At 37.6% G+C, this 24047-nt stretch overlaps 2 protein-coding genes across 3 annotated transcripts; one reads left to right on the top strand and one right to left on the bottom strand.

Annotated features, from left to right (window-relative positions):
- The first annotated feature begins 20 nt into the window (after nucleotides 1–20).
- On the top strand, nucleotides 21–2937 carry zmat5 (zinc finger, matrin-type 5). 2 transcript variants are annotated; one of them, XM_044334224.1, is made up of 6 exons: nucleotides 21–150; nucleotides 1361–1536; nucleotides 1659–1721; nucleotides 1828–1908; nucleotides 2281–2389; nucleotides 2497–2937. In XM_044334224.1, exons 2-6 carry the CDS (start codon nucleotides 1410–1412, stop codon nucleotides 2642–2644), a joined length of 528 nt encoding a protein of 175 aa, XP_044190159.1. In that variant the 5' UTR covers nucleotides 21–150; nucleotides 1361–1409; the 3' UTR covers nucleotides 2645–2937. The 2 variants fall into 2 exon arrangements, with proteins under 2 accessions (XP_044190159.1, XP_044190160.1); XM_044334225.1 differs by lacking the exon at nucleotides 21–150 and adding an exon at nucleotides 179–278.
- Nucleotides 2938–6108: 3171 nt separating this feature from the next.
- Nucleotides 6109–23313, bottom strand: cabp7b (calcium binding protein 7b). The gene is made up of 5 exons (XM_044334223.1): nucleotides 22939–23313; nucleotides 8924–9067; nucleotides 8693–8805; nucleotides 8172–8319; nucleotides 6109–8080 (listed from the first exon to the last, which is right to left on the bottom strand). Exons 1-5 carry the CDS (start codon nucleotides 23045–23047, stop codon nucleotides 7953–7955), a joined length of 642 nt encoding a protein of 213 aa, XP_044190158.1. The 5' UTR covers nucleotides 23048–23313; the 3' UTR covers nucleotides 6109–7952.
- Between the last annotated feature and the right edge of the window lie 734 nt (nucleotides 23314–24047).

Below are 24047 nucleotides of genomic sequence, written 5' to 3' on the forward strand. Positions count from 1 at the left end.
TGTCGTTAATGACCCTGCAAAGCCACCGTAGTCCAGCGTCGATAGTGGGACTGCACACTTTGAAGTGTGTCTTTTTTTTGTTGTTGTTTTTTTCAAAGCACCGGTTTTACAGGACACATCACTGAGGAGGACAACGCTGTTTCGCCAATGGTTTGTACTCCTGACCGTTTGCATGTAAAGTAGTTAAGTAAACGTCGTGTTGAACTATGTGATTTTGCTCTCCAAATGTATCAACGCTACGGACAAATTTATGAGGATGTTCACATTTGAAACACTCGGTAAGCCAGGAATGTGTTTGTACCAGCATTAAACTGCCCGTTTACATTTCCAGTATATTTATGAACAGCTTTGTACCTTCAGACTTTTAGCTGATTGTATCGTCTAACCGGAAGGTATTCCAAAGCAACGTTATTCAAAATTAAACTTGTCTTAAACGAGGTACCGCCACTACTGTACCACTAGATGTCAGCAACAGACCTGTCCCTGTGATTTTGCTCTTGGTGTTCTTTTTTTTGGAGAATATTTTTAAAATGATTTTTAAACATAAATCATATTATCCTCTTAACCCCACCCACACCCAACCTCCCCTCAAACTCCTCAACAAAACAAACATACAGAAAACCTCAAACCATACACATATATATAACTATGTACATATATGCATACACAGTTGCTTCTCTAACTAAAAATACTCCTCTCGGGGGGCGGGGACTACTTACATCTCTATACATTTCCTTCTTAGGGATCAGAATGATGCATTTATGCCAATGTAACTCCTGTTTCTTCCCTTTTAAAAAACTGAGGGGATCCCATATTTACTTAAATGACTCCAGTTTGTTCTGTAATATATATGTAATTTTTTCTAATGCCATACAAGATGCCATCTCCTTAATCCACTTACCTATAGATGGTTTATTTCTACTTTTTCAGTTAAGGGCTATCAGCCTCTCTGCTTGCAAAATACACATGTTGATAAGCACATATTGGCCCTTTTTAATATTTAGATCTTTACGTTACAAAGGGTCTTGGCTCTTAGCTCTTGGTGTTCTTGATAGGGATGTAGGAATGAGATGGTTCCAGTTTGTGCTTCTCATGTAATAGAGTGCAGACCCCTTTTGAAAAAGCGAATTAACTTGATAATGAAATAATCGTCTGTTGCAGCTGTAATTTTCCACAATCTCTGGAGAAATTCTGGAGGTTCCCCTTTGTTAGGAAAGGAAATAGTTTGCCTTGTTTTTTGCTGAATCAGACAGCTTATGTAATACTGAGTACCATACAGATATCAGTTAATACAGCTCACTCACCACAAAGCGATGACAGAGCAGTTATGTAAAATAGTTTCTGTTTTTCTGTCTTTCAGAGGTTTAACAGGTGACATCTTGCTGGTTTAAAGACATAAGACCTGAGCCATGGGGAAGAGGTACTACTGTGACTACTGTGACCGGTCCTTTCAGGACAACATGCACAACAGGAAGAAACATCTGAATGGTGTTCAGCATCACCGAGCTAAAAAGGCCTGGTTTGACCATTTTAGAGGTGAGGCTACATTCCTAATGACACATAATGCTTTAGTGTAAATGTTATTTTTTAACTACACAATGCTATATGACAATTTACTATTTAAGACACTAAGGAAGTCTCAAACCTTCTTTTTATAGACTCTGCAGCTATCCTGTATGATGAGCAAGCAAAGAAACCCTGCAGGAAGTTTCTCCTAAAAGGTAGCAGCACTGTTAAATCTTACATTTAGCCAATAAATAGAAAATCGTATGTGAAAAAAAAACCTATGTGTAATGATCATTTTTTCTGTTTTTTTGTCTGCATTAGGGATTTGTGATTTTGGCCCTAACTGCAGGTTTTCTCACATGTCTGAGGAGGATCTGTCAGACTTAAAAAAACAGGTGGAAGGTAAGCTGTAACCTAAGGGAGGTTCTCTCTGCCATATAGTTACAAACCTTCAAACTGAATACATCACAGACCCTCAAAGCAATATGTCACACATTTTATACACATTGGATTTGGAATTATACATTGAACACCAGATGTTCACCACAGTCCAGATTGCTGACACAGCTCTCAAGTATACAATTTTGTAGATGGTTGGTTTCAAACAAACTTACAAACGCCAAGCACTCCTTTGATTAGCACTCGCACATACTTTCCCTTAAACAAACTGAATTGCCAAAGAAACTGATGGTACACAAATGCAAGTACAAGCTCTTAAGCTCATTTTATCTAGATAAATAAGTCTGTGTTGAAAGGAGTTTTCTTGTCTTTCAGATGAAAGGCAGCACAGAGAGGACTCTCAGGACAGAATTATGCCTGGGCGAAGTATAGAAGACTGGCTCTCGAGAAGGGAAAAGAAGTGGACCGCCCTCAGCAGCAAAGGGTATGAATGTTCAATTTTGTTTCACCACTTAGTCATACATGGTTAGCTTGGCTAATGGTTGTTCCTGTAGATTTAGAATTCAACTGTTCAATTATTTATCCCTGCAGAGATCTAAAAAATAAGGAAGACTGTGAAGAAGGCCAAACAGAAAGTGACATACCTCAGCAGCTCCTCTCCTTCCCTGACCTTCCACCCTCACTTCTACCTCCTCCTCCAGACGGATGGAAAGTCAAAGTGAACACAGAATGGGGTTGAAAGATATTCACTTTGCAGTTCAGATCACTGTTAAGTAGATATGTGACATTAATAGGGGGAGGGATGGTGCAGAATAAAATTGTTATTAAGATATGGTTTCCATAATGTCATGTTCATACTTGAAGTAGAACTAGATTAGACAGTTTTTTGGTTAATACTAAAAAAGATTGTCATTTCTTATTTTAAGAATGGGAATAAAATCCTGTCTTCTGCATATTAGCAGATTTATTTTGTATACTGTACAGTACATGCCATGTATAGAACAACTATTCATTAAAATGGAAATTATTTTATTTTTAGCTTGTGCTGTGTCACTGGGAGAATCACTGATCTCATGATCATAATTGTATTTATAACTCAGCCTGCCTGGAAAACACCATTTTACTTCCTAAATAGTAAAGATGGCAAACTGATGATCTGGGTTAAATTTCATTATAAAAGTCTTCAGAGTTGGAAAGTTTGTCGGTATATTTTTATCAGGCCTCTTTATTGGGGTTATGCTGAGATGTACATACTGTGCATTATAAGTCATAAATTGTATGTGTTTGAACTGTTTCCACATATGTTTTAATGCAGTGTTAACAGCAGAATCCTCTTTAAAGTTTTCTTGCTACATGTGTTTTTGTCTGTTCAGTATGTTTTTTTCTAACTCTTTACTGCTGTCTTGGTCTGGTCTCCTGTGTAAAAGATGTCTCTGACTTTAATGGGACTTAATCTACTCAGTTAAAGGTACCCTGTGGAATTTCTGACCATTAGTAGTGCTATGAAGCAATGTTTTTATGAGTTGGTCCCTGTTTTGTTTGTATCGTGAGTGCACACACATGCGCTTCCTGCCTCTGTTTCAGGCTCTTCTGCTTATCAACAGTTGGTGTCAGGTTAACATTGCACCAACAAAGAAATGCAAGCAAACGTAATGAATGATTTAAAATATTAAATCAGCTTTGCAAATGATAAACAAGGAAATGCACTCAAAATATTTATTAGACTTCAAGGATACACGACATACAAAAATACTATATTATACTGCTCTATATTCTTCATTGCACATATTTTATCATTCTCATATTCTCATTATTATCAAAATGTGTACAGCTTATTTTTGCTTTTAATTAATTTTAAATTTTCCTGTATTGTGTCGCTTGTTGACTGTGTTACTCTACGTGCCTCTGCAAATTGCCCCTCGGGGACAAATGAAGTGTTTTAAATTGAATTGAATTAATTGAATTTTGGTTAGAAACACTTATTGTAAACATAACTTTTGTTTGTTTACAAGAAACACCTGTGAGGTACTTTTAACAATAAGGGTTAGGATATAAAAATGCCATGTTTGCCAAGTGGATCCTCTTTGCATGGCCCTGAAATCAACCTTTGCTGTGTGACACAAACAGTCATCCCCCCTCTGTAGCAGTAATTGTGGTTAGGGTTAGGGGTTAGGGGTCCTTCATGCAATCTGAAGTTTGTTTGGATAACTGGTGTGAATAATACAGTATCTGAAATGGCACCTTCTTAAATTTCACATACAAAACCACACCTTGATCCTACAAGTGTAAATCCCTACTCTGCAGGCAGTGTGCTATGTTCTGTTACTAATGAGTGCTTAACATGCCTGACGGTGCAGCAGCAAGGCCATCACACCATTGGATCCTGACTCTTCTGTTCTATTCTGAAATGGTTGAATGAGTAATAAAATCAGAATTTCACTCTGTTTTTACTGCAGACCCAAACAAACATCCCTACCCAATTTCCAACTCACATTTCAAAAGAAAAACAAACAGCTGTCTCATTTCTAATTTCTCTGTTTTTATTGGACCACATGCATCTAGACACCACTTACATTAGTGTATAATTGATGCAGTAACCTCTACATGTACAGTAACAATTACAGAAATAAAACAGTGCAGGATATTTTCAATCTAGACATTAAAATTACCGGTAATGTCACACTGTAGGATGGTACAACAAATATTAACTGTAAAGTTAGAGAAACTTTTATCAAGGACAGGGGAGAGAGAAAGATAATGATATGCATGAATACTTATTGGTATTTAGATCACTGATAAGTCATTTCAATTTAAAAATACATCTAGAATTATCTTAATTTTTGTTAAAAGGGAGGATTTTGTAAAATGGGTTTCCTTATTTTAAGACAAGGCATGAGAGTGCAGTTTTTAATACTACAAAGGCACAGAACAGAAGACGTCTACAGTCCAAATCAAACATATAACAATTAAGACAATCCGTCAACAAAGTGTACGTAAATATGCTCATTAAAACACTGCAACATACAGATTAGGACACAATACTTGCTTATATGTCTTAAGACAAGATTTCATACATTATCTATATTTTACATTCACACAAAACCCATACTTTACATGATATGTTCACACAAAGAGGTAATGTGATGTCATATAAGTAGTTCATACATAAATAGCTACAATACATGAGATCAAATATCAGTTTTATTGCCAGAATGATTCTCACGGTTTTCATATTTTTCCTCTTGTGATATAGCTTTGATAAACTTTAAGATAAAAAGAGCAAGAAAAAATATATAGCATTTTGTAAAACTTGCCAAATTCGACAAACATTTGTTAAATAAAACATTCTGAAAAATGAATCTTAACAAATCAGAAAAGTTAATGTAAGTGCATGGTCTTAATACACACGAGTATCTGAACGTCCAGTCAATCTGGAAATTATACATCAGAAACCTGATATTTTTTTGTATTCTTTTTTAAAATTATTTTTATTTTTTTTTATTTTTTAAAAACATTATGCTTACATTCATAATAAAATCCCATAGATTTAATGTGTCACTTTTCCAAGTAAGAAAATATAACCATGTTATACTTTAAACAATATGTTGTTTTGGTGGTCCATGTAAAAGCCAAAAAACAACATTTTTCATGATATGTTAAATTATTGTTCACAGCATACTGCAAAGTATTTAGTGTTTTGATATTGTCTGCACATCCACAAAACTTTGACATTTACAGGAAAATGTCAAATACTGAGATTTTTTTTTGCAATAATCACTTTACAAATTGCATATTTATTTCAATACATACATCATAGTTCAAATTTTGATCTCACAAATAGAACAAACATTTATTTCTTATTGAATGTACATGCAAGTGTGCCAGATGAACTGAATATCCTTCATACTCATTTGCTATAACTATCACAATCAATACCTAGTTTTCTCGAAACTCTAAACTTGTTGAATTTATTCACAGCTGGTAGTTCAGGTCATACAACCATTCAGTTGTCCTTCACTGTGACTCATTATGACCCATTCTGGTGCCTGTTATGGATGTACAGATTTGAAATATGCCGCAATATTGTGATTGTATCGCAGGTAGAGTATGAAACACATGTTTTACCAGTTGTGTGATGGTCAAGAGATACATATTTGTCTTGGAGTCTGGGTGTTTTGCATAAATACCCATGTGCACAATCTTTTCTGGTATTGAGAGATTTTGTGATTTCCTTCTGTGTCATGCCATTTATTTGGAGTTCAATGTTGAATGTACAGTTGTTCACATTGTAGCTGGGAAGACATCTGTTTGATTTGCAAAGAAATCTCAAGCTGCTCGGCTAAGGAGCCTCACTCTGACCTTTAAAACAAACCAGTTAATTTGTAGAAAATCATGGCATCTTTAGAAATGACCCCTGGGATTATTCTGCAGATCAGCTGACTTGAGTACACAAGATGTGGTTAAGGGTCATAGCCTGTGTCTGCTTCTCATCCAACCACTCTCTTTGCCATTTTTCTTTCCAGCAGTGCTGTCCAGTGTACATGTGCTTGTTCACCAGTTTGTTCCAATTATTGGGTTCTCTGTAATTTCCATTGTCATGGTGGAAAAACTGGGACAATGGATTTTCCAAATTTGCCTTTAATTAATTTTGGTCATTTATGACATTACACAAAAGCTAAGGCTGGGACTTGGATAATAACATAATACTTTATAGAATATACATATATATATTTTTAGCATCTAATAAAAGTAGCAAATCAGTGCAACTATCAGAATTGCACAATTTCATGACATCTTGCGTGTACCACCCTAAAGCTGTATATAGCTTCACAATATTTTAACAAGACTAGGAGTCTACAGCCATGTTGACAGCTGCATGTAAGCACAGCAGTGCTTGATGTTAGCATAGCAACATGCTCACAGTTACAATGTTAACATGCTGATGTTTAGCAGCTATAATGTTTACCATGTTCTCCATCTTAGTTTAGCATGCTAGTATGCTAACATTAGCTAAGTAGCACTAAACACAGCTGAGGCTCACGAGAATGTAATTTTTGCAGGTATTTAAGTATTTTAGTGTTGGATAAATTAATTAAAAAACATGGCACTAGATGAAAAGTCAGGGGATCACTGAAGTCACTGGGATTCATCCTCTGGGAACCATGAATGTTGCACAAAATTCTGTGTCAATCAGTCTTGTGAATGTTGAAATATTTCAGTCTGGATCAAAGTGGTGGACCAACAGACCAACATTACCATCCCTATTGAGCCATGTTGCTTGTAAGGCTACAAAGTTGTCAAAATACTTCAAATATTCCATTCAACAGATTTGTAGAGCCCGAAGGAGTTTTTGTAACTCAATAATTCATAAAATATTTATTAGTAGTCCAATCTTGTGTATTGAATTAGTGGGGCTACTCCTTTTGGACTTCTGGACTGGAAATCTTGGCACTACAATAAATATACAGAGTTTAAAGAGACACATTTTGCAGCACCCAGTCCTTATGTCCTTGTCCATATGTTTTTTGGTAGATGATTTAAAACTACTTAATATGCAGTCCAGTAACATTTTTCATTACTTTATTACTATCAGTATTGGGTGTATTCCAAATGGCGGGGTGCTCATCAACAATATTAATTGTTTTGATAGAAACAGCACAACTAGTACTATAGCACATACTGTACACTGGAATCGTTAAGTCTTCCACAGTCTGCTGTCCTATCTAATTTCATAAAAAACATCAAAAATTTGAATCAGTGTGACACTACTGTTTTAGGATACTAATCAGCCCTTGAAATATCTTTCTTTTAGTCTTACTTTTTTGCCACGGTATGCTGTGATTACTGGTCATACAGAACCATTGCATGACATCATTTAGGTACATTATAGAGAGAAGCTGTGATAGCGTCCTTGCGAGTCAACTGTCTTTGGGGCCAAAATGTTGAGAACATTGAACAAAGTCAAAAACGGCAAAAATGTTTTGCTTAACGTTTGCTTTTTCAGTGTCCATCCTTAAATCCCTTTGCAACCAGCTGGAAACATTTATTTACTTCATTCCTCTGCGGAGCATTTGATTTGCTGCAATGAGCATAACGCTGATGATGAATGCAATGGCGAAGGCACAAATCAGGCTTTTACGCACACATGTATGTTTTTCCTGTTGAGTTGGGCTCGCTGTGGAAAGATTTACAAAACATATTAGCATATCTGAGTGTCTTAAAAGACCTTTAAAAATGTCTGAACAGTGTGTGAAATAAAATCTTACTTTCAATGTCCACATGGGACTCTGGACTGTTCAGGTGGTTCTCCTCAGTCATGATGATGTTCTCAATGTCTTTCATAGTGAGGTGGTCACGGAAAGTATCGTAAAGTAGTCTCTTAAGCTCATCGACAGTCAATTTCTGCATGTCACACTGGGAAGACACAAAATACCAAGAAAAGTTTCATTAGCAGAGGAAAAACTGCCGCCTCAACGCCCCTCAGGGACGCACATAAGCTGCAGCTCAGCAATAAATAGTGGTAGTACAGGGGGGTATAGCTCCTGGCTATGAACAGTGAGAGTATTTCAGTGGGCTATTACTTCAAAACAGAACACATTTTCATTGAAATCAGAAGTGTCACATTTATCAGAACGCTGTTGTAATCTGCCAAGGCCATTTAAAGATTGAGAACTTCATTTTTTTTTGAGAAAGGTCAGAGAAGCAATGTATTATACATTTGTTATGCTAGAATCTATGTTGCTTAAATGATGATGATTATGCTGAAAATGATGCGGACAACATATACCTTCCAAAACACAGAATCAAAGTCTGCTCCGTTGAACTTATCAGGCATTCCAGCAGCTGAGAGTTTTGGTCCAAGCAACGTGACAAATTCTTCAAAGCCAACCTGACCATCACCTGATAAAACAAACAGTGACACAAACATCATGTCACTGTGTAGCTTGTGCTTTGGATTATATGTGGCAGCCTGTGCACTTATGAATTTGCTGAACCAGAGAGAAAGAGAGACACTTACCATCCATATCAAGTCTTTGGATGATAACCTCCAGCTCCACCTCATTGGGCATGTAGCCCAGAGAGCGCATGGCCACCCCCAACTCCTGCTTTGAGATGAAGCCGTTCCCATCACGGTCAAATACTTTGAAAGCCTCACGAATCTCTGTTGGAAGATGGCAATAATTGCATTAAGAACAACAGGCATGTTTATGTAGATTTATCACTTACGCTTTCACAGTGTGAGCAATGGCTGGCAGGCTCAGTTGAGTATATTGAGTTGAAATATGTGTGCGCACATTGTTAAATTTAAGAGTTGAAGTATTTGTAGTGTAAAACAGCTTAAAAATGTGTGTTTCTGTTGAACAAAGAGGCTGTGGTTGAATATTTCAGCACTACAGAAACAGACAGGGAGATTGTGATTGAATATTTCAGCACTATGGATAGAGACAGAGAAAATTTAGTTGAATGTTTCTGCACCATGGATAGAGACTGTGGTTGGCAATTTCAGCACCATGGATAGAGACAAAGAGCCCGTATGGCCCAATCCCAAACCAGCCCCTATCCCCTTGCCCTATCCACTCCCCCTCCAATTGTGCACTCACGTGGAGGTTCGCCATATTAAGGGCTGTCCCAATCAAATTAGCACAGAGTGTAACTGGACTGTGAAGCCCATAATTAGTGAGTCTGCATTGGTGCAGGCTTACGATCATTTTAACAGGAAGTTCTCGTGCAACAGGACACTCTTGTGGAATACTGGGATGAGCCCAGAGAGACTGTAGTTGACATTTTCAGCACCATAGATAGAGACTGAGAGACTGTAATTGAACAATTCAGCACCATGGATAGAGACTATTTTATTTACTACTTGTAAATCATCATTTTACATCATTGCTGGCAGGTATCGTGTTTAACAACTGTAATTTAAATGCAACACATTGCATTGTGGTATACATAGCATAGACACTACTTTTTTCTTTCAGTTTTAGGAATCTTTGAGGCCACTACATAGTCCAGAAATTTGACACTCAGAATTTGGACACTCAAAAACAATAATTGTGTGCAATAAATATAGTGCACTATATAGTAAATAAGGAGTGATTTCAGATGCTGTAGTTGAATTCTTTAGCATCATGGGGAGAGAAACAGTTAGATGTTTCAGCACCAGGGATAGAAACTATTTTTAAAAAGTTTTTGTTGGTGCACAGTGCAAAGTGCAGCTCAAAATGGCATTTTCTGAGATGCATGAAAATAGAAAAGAAAATGTTCCTGTCTCACGATGGTGATTTCATTATAACACAAGTGACAATGTGGCTCCCGGTATAAATAAAGATCTATTCAGTTTCAGGTTTTATTCTACAAAAATGTAGGGCAGTTTATAAACTATCAAAAAGTAGTGTACATACAGTATATGAGGTTACTTAGCTTGTTATAGATATTTACTGTGTTCAATCTTAAAATCTCACAATGCAAATTCTCTGTTTGCTATGGATATATACTAATGAACACCCTCAGAGCCAATACCTGTTACCATGGCCATAACACAATTGGTTGTGACAGAAGGCAGCGAGCAGGTTCATGTGTTTATAATTAACTACAACTTTTGGTAAATAATCCATAAACATTGCCATTTGGCTCCTATCCTCACCCTGCATCACAGTATTCTGTTTGAAGTGGTAAAAAGAGCAGTTGCACATCAAAGGCACAGAACATCGGTGGTTCTTTTTGATGTAGATCCTCAAATACACAAGGATCTTCAATGCTTGCACAGTAGTCGTTATTAGATAAAACAAGGCAGGCAATAAAAAAAAATTAACATGTAGGATATGAAATTTTACCTATGTAGAAATGACACCAATCAATACATGAACAATACTAGCCTGCTACACAGGAAGCAGAAAAAAGTGTCGAGAACAAGAATATGAACGTGTTTTACTTGAAAACTGCTGCTAAACCAAGAGCTTGGATAAACTTACACATTGAAAGCATATAATTACACCAGGCGCTGCCTCTGCAAAGAAAACTAATTTGCATGCAAGCATGTGAATGGGAAAAGCACCACTTGTAATTTGCATGCAAGCACGCAACTATACAAGCACTGACCATCCATCTTGCGTACATGAATGACACATGAACGAGTGAGAGACCGCAGTTTACAAGTGATAGCCCACACCGGCAGTCCATAGCCCTGTGGGGAAATAGAAAAAGCTGTTGCAAGAGGTCAGTCTTTGGCGCATTCATTGAGGTCCTTCTGAACAAGTGACACTGTCTGTACCATATCTTGACATATCTGTCATGAATAAGAATGGGGCAGACAGGTGGAGAAAACAAATGCAGACTTGACAGACAGACAGGTTGAATTAAGGGGCTTTAATGCTCAAACAACAGAAAAGCAGGCTTACAGGTCAAAACAAGAATCAGTCTGAATCAGGCAAACAAGTCCAAACGGGGCAAGGCAGGCAGGCAGGTCAAAATCAGTCCAAATGTCAAAACCGCAGGAACAGGTATAGGAACAGGGTAACAAAAAGAATAGGAACAGACATGAGCAGGATCAGATACAGGCAGAGTCAGGATCAGGTTAGCTAGAACGTGAGCATCAGTGGGAGCAACTGTGACAAACTAGCAGATAACAAAGGAAATGGACCGATATAAGTAGTGTGTCTGATGAGGAAAGGTGAGGAGTGGGCCAGATAGCTGCAGGACTGATGAGAAGTGGGAACAGGTGTGTAGATATGGAAAAGGAGGGAAAGTCTGGTGGACAGCTTGAGGATGGCAGGTCTGGTGAGTAGGAGGAAAGTACATGGCCTAAGAGAAGTGAGCAGGAACTGGAAACAGAGACAGAGAACAACGCTGAGGGCTGGGGATGAGAGACTGTCACTGCAGAGAAGGACTGAAGAGCAGATTGTGACAATATCATACACAACATATTTGTCTAAATTACAGCCAGCAGCGGTGCTTGAGTTTTGTTATCTTTCCTTCAGCACCACCCTAGATTCAATGTCATGACCTCTGGTGCCAGTGATAAATAATGAATTCACTGAGCCAGCTGAGCAGTGGCTGGACTACTGATTGTTTCACACCATGAGGGGTGAATATTTAAAATATGTACAGATGAAACCACAAGGGACATAACTATGTGCATTATAATCTCATGTAATCTATCATCTTTTTATAGACACTGTTTTATCAGTCCATATACTAACACATTGCACCATTCTCGCTCTCTCTCTCTCTCTCTCTCTCTCTCTCTCTCTCTATTACTTTTTCCCATCATAATGGTTCCAATTATTTACATAATTAAGAAATGAAATATAGATTTGACCAACATTTTGTAATGTTAAGGCAATGTAGACATTTTTATTTCCTATGAACCCATATTTTTAAGTTAATTTATACCGGAAGGCAGAAGGCAGACGCAGCATTTTACCATCTGGTGCAATACAGTACAACACTTTAAAGTACAGCCTTGAAAATACAATAACATTGAATCAACACCACTCTGATATATTTTCAACAAAACATAGCACTATAAACTTCACAAAGGAATTATTATTGTTATTATTGGACATTGGCGGGGAACAATTTCAGAGCATTTACTCAAATACCAACTCATCTAACAAATCATTAATTTTGGTGTGACACAAGTTATTGCTCATGTCAGTGACAATACTGTGTCTAAAATAATGTCTGTGACTAAAACATTATGACAGATTGGTCATCAAAGATGCAAGATTGTCCACTGTGAGGTAATGGCATTGACTGTAACACTGAGTCAAACACAATATGTCATCAGTGTTCAGAGTCAAGTCAAGGGTTTTCAAAAAAACAACAACAACATGTTCGTGGGTTTGAATACAGTTAAGTGTAAAATGGAAAATATGCTGTGCCAGACTGAGCAAGTTTGAAATGAATTTGTTGGCATGTGTGTTATGATACCGAATGTGACAAGTAAGATAGTTCTGTTTTTTATTTGTTTAGGGGGATCATATGAAGCTTTAAAAATAACAAAAATCTAGTTTTTCGAGTAAGTCAACGAAAACTCAGATTTTTGGATGAAATGTATTTAAATCACCAATAACAAAGTGTCCAGCATCCCTTTCAACAGTATACACAATGTGCAATACACAGCATATTATTATTTAAATTACTGACTCATGATGAGATCAAGACCCATGATGTGACTGCGTAGATGTCAACACAAGTAAATAAATTGCTGATTCTATTACTCTGTAGTTATAAACTTTTCTACACTAGATCATTAATCTGCATTGAGCAAATTCCCATGACAAAGTAAACTTGATTCATTCCAGTGTTGACAATATTTAAATATTTGAACCACTGAGGTCCTGTCAGACACAAATCTGATGTTGGCAGCATTGTTTGTTGAACAAATGATGCTGTGTTATGGATTGCCCAAACAAATGTGCATTGGAGCTAGCTTTGTAGCTTCCTATAAGTCTAAATCAGTGAATAATATCTTTTTTATTTCTGATAGTAAGCACAGTTTACATCCTGGCAAGAGGAGCTGCATCATCTTGAAAGGGGCTCAGGGGAAGCATCTCTGTTTTTATTGACTTTTACTATATGGCACAAGAATTTCTTTGTATTTGATGATGTGTTTTCTAGTTTGGACACATTTTCTATTCAAGAGGATGATCTCCAGTGTATCATGTTTTACAAATGTTGGAGGATTGGGTCATTTGAGGTAAAATTAGGGGAAGCTAATTGCATAGAGTTATATTACATTAAACCAGATTTTGGCTATAGTGAAACGAAAGATATGACTAATTCATCAAATTTTGCCATGCAAGAGCAAAATGAAATATTAACTGACAATTTCATGGCAGGTTAGACCAACAGCTGCCAACAGTATCATGATGCTGATTGTTTCCCGGAAGGCAAACAGGATTGTTGATGTTTATTTATTCTTTAACACAGAGGTGTTTGCTTTATGTTATTTGACCTACAGTTAGATTAACGCCTTTGACTTTCATTTGTCACCTTAGTAAAATCTCCTTCTTCTTAGCTCACAGTTTTCGTCTTGGCCTGATCCAAAACCTCCCCTGTGAGGACTAAGCTTTTGAAACTTCAAAGATGCACTTTTAGGGGCTTTAATTTGTGATAAGCTTAAAGTCATTTGTCTCAAACATCAAAAACTGAAATATGCCAACCCTGACTTCTGAACAGAGGACTTGAAAGTCTGCTGACCTTAAAAAGTGAGCTAAAACAGAACATGAGGACCAACAGATCCTACTGACCTTTTTGACCGGCTGAGAGTGATTCATGCTGGTTGTTGCTGCTAAAAACATCCATGAAAATAGTCCACGATGAAGGCTGATGCCAAGGAGCTCACTGCTGCACATTGGCAGAATATCAGTGGCTCTGGCAGGATCAGAAAGGGAATTGAGGGAATCTTTCTCACCTAAATAATCACTGGAATCCCAAATAATGGCTTTCAGTCAAAAGAAGAATGTGAGACCAACATGGCTTTTGGAGAAAGATGACACTGCTGAGCATCACCCATGTCCTAAACGTACCATTATGTGTATTTAATGATGTGTATTAGAATATTGTTTCAACGATTTACCTAATATCATATTTATGACGATGTAAAATGAGTACTTGTCTTGCTACATTAATGTGAGAAGTATTGTTCAATGTCCTTTTCATGAGTTTTCTGGCTGAGGGGGCTTGTTTCAAGACTGCACCACGAATTTCATTTGATTCAGCCATCACCAACAAGTCACATTAATATCACATTTTTGCTTGATTTAGCTGGCCTGGTTCTGTCTATTTGCTGGGATTTGCACCAAGGCATGTGTAGCATTGAAGTAGCTAGCATTAGCTTGTTGCTAGTCCTAATCATGACTATTTCTATTGTTATTTTTGTCCTGGTTGTAACTTTGCTTATTCATTGACTTTCCCATCACATTTCAACGAAGTTGCAATAAATAAGTATCTCCGGTTTTTCTGAAAGTTTTAGGTAGGATTTCAAAAGAGCTCTCCTAGTTTGCTGCCTAATCTACACTGGAAGTCTCTGTGTATTTGCTGGGATTGTTCCATCCAGTCAGACATTTCTGTCCACAGCCAAACTACCCCTTTACTTTCTCCCAAACCTCAGAAATGAACATGTAAGCAACCTTTGAGGTAGCTATCATTAGATAGAACCCACTGTTTTGCCACAGCCTTTCTACACATTGGAGAAGATTTTGGAAAATGTTGTCACAGGCCACAGGTTTTGTCTTTTGAACATTGAAGCAAACAACGTTATCCTTGAGGAAAAGCACGTACCATCTACCACCACTGAGAAAGCCCCACTGTGATTGTCCGGTTCACTGCAAAACCCGCCACTTCACCTTCAGTAACGATCATGACATTGCGCGGGATACGGTAATAGAGTTAATACAGCAGGGGGTAGATGACGAGTTCTCTTCGCTCCACAGGAACTGAAGAGAATAACAACAGGCTGTCTTCAGTCTCCAAAGTCACTGTAAGTGGATGAGCTTAACTTGCAACACTTTTCACAACAGGTTTCGTCTCAATATAGTCATCACGTTATTATATTTTCTTGAGTCCTTCCTCTAGCAGATAGCTCGGAAACTGAATACCAATTCACAGGGGTAACAAAAAAAGGGAGACTCAGGTCTTCTCACTGATTCCACTCAGCTAGTCAGGATCAAACAAACAAGATGCAGGTAGTTGCTTTGATGAAAGCGATGTAAATAAAGGCATCGGTTACTTGTCTTCTGAACAACCTTAAATTAGGTAAATTACCTAATTTACTTAAATTAGGTAAAGACATTACACTTAAATTATCTTTTGAAGGCAGCTTATTGAGGTAGTTACCAAAAATTGGTCTAAGGATAAAGATGGGAGATGAATCAGACTATTTTCATTAGATAACAGCTCATCCCAGGCGGGGATCCTCCTTAGTGATAATGAAAGGGGGAAAAAACATATGAATCACATTAACCAGAGGCCACAAAAAAATAAAAAATGCCATATACCTGAGAGAGCTCCATTAAGGCTTTCTCAGCAGAAAAAATAGGACTACACATAATACAAATGCTGCCAAAATAATGCAAATTTATAAATAAATGATAATACCAAAAGCTGTGGAAATACCACTAAACATTATCATCCTCAGGGCAAAAAACAATCAGATATTTCTGGCTGATACAAATGCCAAAGTCACACATATACTGCAAAAATCTGAAATCAATGATAGTCTAATAGGGAGTTGTAGTAACTTTCTTGCTTTATAATTAGGTAACATTGCAGCTTCAGTTCTAGCTTACTTTCTTGTTTCTCCACTGTCCTACACACTAACAAAGAACAGTTCAAATACTGTGCTGTATGCCTCATTCATACACACTAGTGCCAGGCTTTTGCAAAATAACCAAAAAAATCTCTGTTTATGCAGGGATAGGAGGTGTCAAAGGACACACCGGATATGCACAATTCATACAGTGTCGATGTTGTTGTCTGTCCCTAACGTGTGAGCTGAATCAGTCAGAAACCTCTACGTATCTCTGCTGCTACAGATTTATAGTATCTTCACATTATTACATTTACACAAACAAACAGTACACACACTATCACCAGAGATGTGCCACACAAGCCCTGCAGCTAAAACAACCCCTGCTGTCAAAAAGTACTTGAAATACTCCCACTTCCTGCAGTGCACTATGCAGGTTTTGAGTTGAAATTATGTGAACTGATCTTTTTGGGAAAATTTAAATCTTGTAGTGGAAGACTTTGATCCTGACTTTCATGAGAAGATGCTGCTGTTTTGCACAACTAAATAAAACATCGATACCTGGACTCACTGCTCATACTGTGTTGGTATGACTTCTATTGATATTGATATGACAGTTTGTTATAATGATTTATTGTCTATGATGTGTCTATTTCATCCTCTTTTATGCTTTCTTTTGTATATTTTGTATACTGTTATATCCCTCAGTGAAACAGCTTTTCCTGGCCTCTTTTGTAAAAGTGATTTTGAGTCTAACTGATGGGTTTCTTGATTAAATAAAAGTCAAATTAAAAGACAGACAAATAATACATTGCTTTTGGCAGTGCAAAGTCTTGTTGGCAAATGTTTTCTGTTGAGAATATTTCAGACCTCCTTCAATGCAACGGAGGCGTGGCTGTATGAGATAAGGTCGAGCTAGACCCATCTGACTTTGCTATGTGAAACATTCAATTTATTTGAGTTTAATCTTTGTGGGTAACGTGACCTGCAGCTCTTCTCATCTTTCAGTTATATCGACAGATAAGAGCAGCATAGATTTTATATTTTCGTCCCATTACCTGTAAAGTTTTCCTTGGTGTCTCAGCGTTTCCCCACTCAATGATGTAAGTGAAAAGTGGCTGTTGTCTACACACAGACAAGGGGAGAGTAAGGACACAGTCTCGTAATTAACATCTTGTAGTAGTGTTAAATGATGTGGTTTGGAACCCTGAATCTGTCTGGATGGCTACAACAGTAATGACCAGACATCTGTCTTTTCCCACGGAGAAAGCCACATTATTCACTTAAATTACTGCAAAGATGACAGAGCAATAATGTAATGACTGTCAAGTTGTTGTTTTTGGTTTGCAGTGAAAATGTCAAAAGTCAGAATGAACACAAATATGAAGTCGACTGTACGGAAGTGACCACAAAGAGCTGACAAATACTGTATCACACCGTATGTGTGTGATATATTTACAGTTATAGATCCACAGCTGTGCTAAAGTAACACACACATGCATACATATACATCTGTTTACAATGTTGCTGCAAAACCCACTCCATTTGTAAGCACAAAAGAAGACAGCTTTGCATACAAAGTGGAACTGGCAGACGGTCTACACTCCACTACAATGCCTGATGTCTGGGGGGATTCTCCTGCTGCCTGTGATCTATAAATACTGTTCACAACCTCTGTCAGAAAGGCACCGAGGAGTGATACAAGCTCAGCTCCAAGAGATCTCCAAGAGTGTAACTGCCAAGAAGTCCTGATTGTTCAGCCATAAAACGAGATATCTTATCTCTTTCAACACATGTGCAGTTGAAGTGGCTGTCAATTTACTGTAAGTTATGGCCTATACTTTAACATTTGTAATGGCATTAATACAAAAAGGAGGGATCCCCCCCCTTTTAAAAAAAAATTTGACATTAGATACAATAAAATGGGTTTGTGTGTGAAAATTGAGATATCTGATCATTTTAAATGAGTCTAATCAATGAAATGTAATTGAATATTTGTTCTGATTACATTAAAAGGGCCAAGACACTTGTTATTAGTGATTTATAGATTAGTCTTTTACCTTTCACATATGTATATGTGCATTACTGCGTTATCAGACATGACTTTGTTTAAATCTAAACGCTAATACATTTTAATGTACTGTATGTCAGTCATAGTATCATGAATGTCTTTATTTTTCCCAGTTGTTCATGCATAATGGGCTGAACTTGGCTCTGGACTTTAGTTTTAATATTGTGCTCATTAAATGGGGAAACACTTGGCACAGCATAACGTCCACATAGACATGAACTAAACTGTGTTTTGCTAGTGTAACAGCATACACACATAAATATTTGATGGATAAGTTGAGGAACATGAGGAATACAGTTTTTCACATAAACAGTCTGAATAGCTTAATTAGCACACTGTGTTGATGAATTAATGGGAAGGAGAGATAACAAAGAGACCTAAACAACCCAATAATTTAAATAATTGTATAATTAAGCTAATCCAGTTTTCAAAGAGAGATTTATAAAGCTCAAATATATAGGCCTATGCACTGTTTTAGATGAAGTAGGAAAAATTGCTTTTACAGCGGTGGTGCTTTTGAATACATATCAGGGTTTATGACAACTGCACGACACAAGGGCGAAGAAAAGGGCAGGAAGTCTTGCCACTGACCCTGCCCACCCAGGCAACCATCTGCTCGAAAAACATTCCCCGGAAACTGCAGATCCATTAAGAGCTTTGAGGACTTAATCAGCCTCCACTAAACCACTGTTACTAATAAACTGTTTGTTATACCTGGAGGTTTTTACATCATCAACTGGATTTTTAATTTGTGAATTGAATGGCCTGTAAAGTATCCACTGATACACTACATTTAATATTTGAGCCATGACATCCATTGGCTCATCCCAGATCTCAATTTTAATTGGCTAAGATTCATAGTTTTCTCTAAATATTCAATATATCATATGGTCAATACTGTTAATATTGCAGATATGATTGTTATCTAAGTAATGACATATCAGGTTAAGGATCGCAAAGGACTCAAGATGAAAGGTTTACAAAGATTCACAGGTAACCTCTATGGAGTCTTGAGTGTGCCATTGTAATAATTATAACCTTTTTGAACTAATTAACTATAATTATTCAATTCAAATGATGCATTTAAAAAGCAATTTATGAAATGATTCATTATGTTTACATTTGTATTATGCTTATCGCACAAAGTACTCATTAGAAAAGAGAGAAAATGTACCAACACATTAATCTGTGTCATTATTCTCTTTTTAAATGATGATCTTCCTATTATTTCCCACCTTACAATTAATTTACCCTCTACTTGTAATTATAAAATGAAGCAATCATTTTCAAAAAGCCACCATGACACACAGCATAGGAAATTAAATTGTCTATTAAAGACCTTACATCTTTGTTTGTCAATAGAGAAGGTGGAAGTCGTCACAGTCACTTGAATAATCAAGTGGCCATTTTAGAAACTGCAGCTTGAGGCGCTTCTGCACTGGCTTCAACATTGAACGGAGGTAGCTGCTGCTCGCTTTAACATCAAAGCGCCTGATGATGTTGCTAATGGTCTCAAGAGGGTTGGTTTCCTGAGCTCGAAATAGGTGTCGGGAGAACAAAAATGTGATGTGGAAATTAACTGTTTCTTCATTATCGAAGGTCCTGTTAAGTAATTTTGTATTTAGCTAATATGTTCGGGAAGCTACATTTCCAATTACAAAGCTCGGAAAGCTTGTGCTCAGCCATCCTGTGTTAATTAAAGTGATATGTTGCAAACAGAATATTTGTTAATCACAGACCAACTATGATTGATTTAGTTTACTTGAGTGTCCTGCACCTTTTCTGATGCTCAGCTCATATGTCTTACAAGACACTGGACAATAACCAGGGTGGTCACATGACAAATCATAATGTACAGTTCCACAAATTCAAGAGGAATACATTTTCTACAAAAATCTCCACATTAAAAAGTCAATTTAACATATCAGCTTCAGACAACCAAAACAAATAAGGATTCTTCAATTGAATCTTTTCAAACAAACAATTCCTTAAGTCACCATACAAAGGGCAATAGAGTGAAAAACGAAATTCATGACTACACTTTCTCTTGCCTTTAGGAGCCACTGTGGTTTGATTTGCAGACTCTAAGACATGGGTGCAGACATAATTCTTCTTCTCCTCAGGCGAGAAGGGACCACTACCACTGAGGCTTTAAAGCCCCAGATAGATAACACCTAACACTTCAAATATATTTTGTGCATCTCATTATATTGTTATATACTTTCTGCTTGGACACTGGTACAGAAGACAATTCATCATTCTCTGCAGTTTCCTCTGAAGCTGAACTAAACTCTGTAATCTGTATGGTTCATGTGTTGTCCATGGCGTGATATGCACTGTCTCTCCGCACAGGACGCAAGGTCCTTCTGTCCTTGTGTGTTTATGTTTGTCAGTGCGTGCTTTAAAATGGTGGTCAGCATGTCTCTGCAACAATGTCACTATAAGAAGTTTGTTCTAAGGTTGATATGATGATGAAGGGGATGTGTCAGTTTATGTAAGACGTTGGGCAGATGATACAAAAAAATACTATGTTTTTTGCTGGTTTGGGGGTTTTTACGTAGTTTTCATGGCTGTGATATGCAGTAGGTGTGACTGACTCAATAATTAATTCATGAAAATACTCTTGTCTTTGTGTTTTAGGATCCGAGTGCTCAAAAACAAGACACACCATATCTGTACTCACCCCTACAGTAGTGTTAGTTGTATAGGCATCTCCCAAAGTTTAATATATTAGTTCAGTCATGAGTTTGTAATCTATTCCAAACATGTTGAATTACAAAGAATGTATATAGACACACTGCAAGGAAAAAGCTATTATCATAAATATGATTAGAGAGAATAATTACATGAGTAGAGCAATCAGGGAACTTTGGACCGGCGGTAATTAAAGATTTTGTTGATGAAACTATATTTATAAGCGGATTTTTAGATCCCCATGAAAAAGAGAGTCATTTTCATTCAGAAACACTGGACTGCAGCAGACCAAGAACATTCATTTAGACAGTGCTGCAGCTCCCACGTTGTGTGTTAAGGCGGAGCAGCAGTAATCTAAAGGATAGTTGGCCAGCACAGTAAGTGGGAGGTTTTTGATTCAAGACTGGCTGAGGTTGTGTAAATAGAAGAGGTTCATCTGAAATTCTGTCACCTCCATCAAAAACTACAAGCAAAGTGCTTATTAACACACTTTAATCTGCGGGTGGAGCTGCTCAGCGACCAAAGGCAGAGCATTGTTTACCCTGGGCACTGCCGAGATGTGAGGCCATGTAAATGCAGGAGTGCATTATGTGCTCAGTGAATCTTCCCAAGGTAAATACATTTTATGGTTGAATGGTCTGTCTCACTGTGGTGTGAATATTTAATGGCTCTCTATTAGTAAACTACAAAGGTTTGTAGTTTGAAAAGACTTCTCCATTACCCAAAAAGCTGTATCGCCATTGACTGTGCAGCTTCTCCTGCAATACATGCCACTCATTTTATTGTTGTTCTAATTCTTGCTTTTCCATAGCCAACCTCTTAATTAAATTTATTTCGTCACTGCAGATAGTGGATTTTCAATGTCAAATGAGTGGCTGAAAGCAAGGGCAGGCTGGCACTTTTGGGCCTGAGTAACCTACAGACAGAAGAAGAGGAAATGGAATTCCCTTCGCATAAAAGACTTTGTGATATCAAATCTCATCTGATTTATCTCTTTATTGTAGTCTGCCTGGCTTTGTTCCAAATCACTGCCAGCTGTGCTTTCTCATTGTGTGGACCATTTGCCAAAAACAAAACCTCCATTCTTAACAGCCATGCCCTACAATTACAATAGTGAGAGTCATCAAAATGCCCCATTGAACCTTTTAGCTAACCAAAGTACAGCATTGTGATATTGATGGGCATTTTTATTACTTAATGATGAAATGCAATACATCAAACAAAGCCTGAATGAGACGAGAGGATGTAATTTAAGATTCAAAATGAATCAATCTTCCATCTCATTCATGGTTTTTTCTAGAAGTATAGTTATTCATTTGTAATTCATCAAAGCCTTTTTCTCCATCAGGCTCCTCTGTTTTGGGCACGTTTTAAGCCTCACCCCCCCAGTTTTCAGTCATGTCTTTTGGCTCAAGCATAAATGACTTCCAGCAAGTGACATCAGGTGCAATTAATTCTCACATATGCATTGGATATAGCCAGGAAGCGTGGAAATGTGTTTAAACATATTAATTCATAAGTTATAACAATGTGCCATATAGAGAAAACTTGGCACGTGCAGTGTGCTGTATATGGTTGAAAGCCACAAGTCTTATTAGCTATTTACTTAAGGCATTAGAAGATGAAGTTATTTTTTTAACTGATGTAGAAAGAACAAAAAACGACAGTTAATTACGTGTCTTTGTGCCAAAAGTCAGATGCAACAATTTGCAAAAAAACAGACAGGCGAAGAGATAAAAAAGATGAGTATAAAGCATACAGCTCTTCTATGACTCCCAAATTTTCCAATTTTGTGGAGCATTTAAACCTTAACCAAGATTCAGAATAGCTTCACTACTGAACCTCTTCGCGGGCAGACCTGCTGGTTAGCGCACAGTCAGATTTAGGGAAGAGAAGCGCACACCGCCTGGAGCTCTCCAGGGTCCTAAACTGGTTTTCCAGGTGGGCGTCGCATGCAAATGTACAGTAATAACTCTTAAAATGACAATAAAGACTTGATACCGACAAGACTCACCTTCCACCTCATCTTCAGGCAGGTTAACAGGGGTCCGGTAGGTGAGGACATCTGGAATAGTGCAAAGTCCCTTGTACATGAACCTGGTGGTCACAGCACGCACTGGCATTTCTGCGAGGGAAAACCAACAACTGTATCGCGATCTTCATAGAGCCTAGCTCTCCGGAGTTTTGAGACAGACCCTTTGCTACTGTCCTTGATATTTTCTGAACAAAATATCAAGCAAATGAATCAGGAAGCCCCCTCCGCAAAGTGCAACCCTGCTCCTGCTTCTGATATTTTTCGATATGCTGAAATATGAGTAAAATCACCTCTCGCTGGGCTGCATTAACCAAGAATGCAGCATGGAAATCGCCTTTGGTTTCAATGCATAGCCTGTAGCAGCCTACTGTAAGCAAGATATGACAGAGATCAAGCAAATAGGCAATGCCAATTCATAAAAATGAAAACTTCTACTTCATAATCAGCAGAGCTCTATCCTGTCTGGAATGTTTTAATGCCTTAAATAACAATTCAGCTCATATTAAAGATAGAGACATAAACAGGCAACTTTGCCATTCTTCTAAACACGTGTAGCTTCTGCATTTCAGATAAAATGAAAAATGTTAAATTATTTTTTCAAAAAAAAAAAACCCCAACAACAATCTAAATCGAGCTTTTCGCTATTGATTTCACTGATCTCTACAACGCGTCTTGCTCTTTCAAACAGTCTATTCCCGACATGGTCTGCCTCACTTTTCTCTCCCGGTTCGGCATCTTCTCAAAAACAAAACAAAACAAAAAAGAATCGATGGTTCAGGATAAAACAGCAGCACTGGCGAGATGATCCTATCCAGTAAACGAGGTACAAACAAGATCTTGTAACATAGTTTTTTTTTTCCTAGAGAGCAGCTTCAAGGGAATCCTGGGTGACCCCCTTCTCATCTGATACAGACACGCTGCATGAGGCAGTGATCCTCTCTCTCCAGCTGTCTGCTCCAGTCTCATTTGGGCTCTCACAAAGCGGCACGAGCACACACACACACACACACGCGCGCGCGCACACACACACACGCACACACACACACACACACACACACACACACACACACACACACACACGCACGCAC

Source organism: Thunnus albacares, chromosome 18 (assembly GCF_914725855.1).
Source record: "Thunnus albacares chromosome 18, fThuAlb1.1, whole genome shotgun sequence".
Taxonomy (NCBI): Eukaryota; Metazoa; Chordata; class Actinopteri; order Scombriformes; family Scombridae; genus Thunnus; species Thunnus albacares.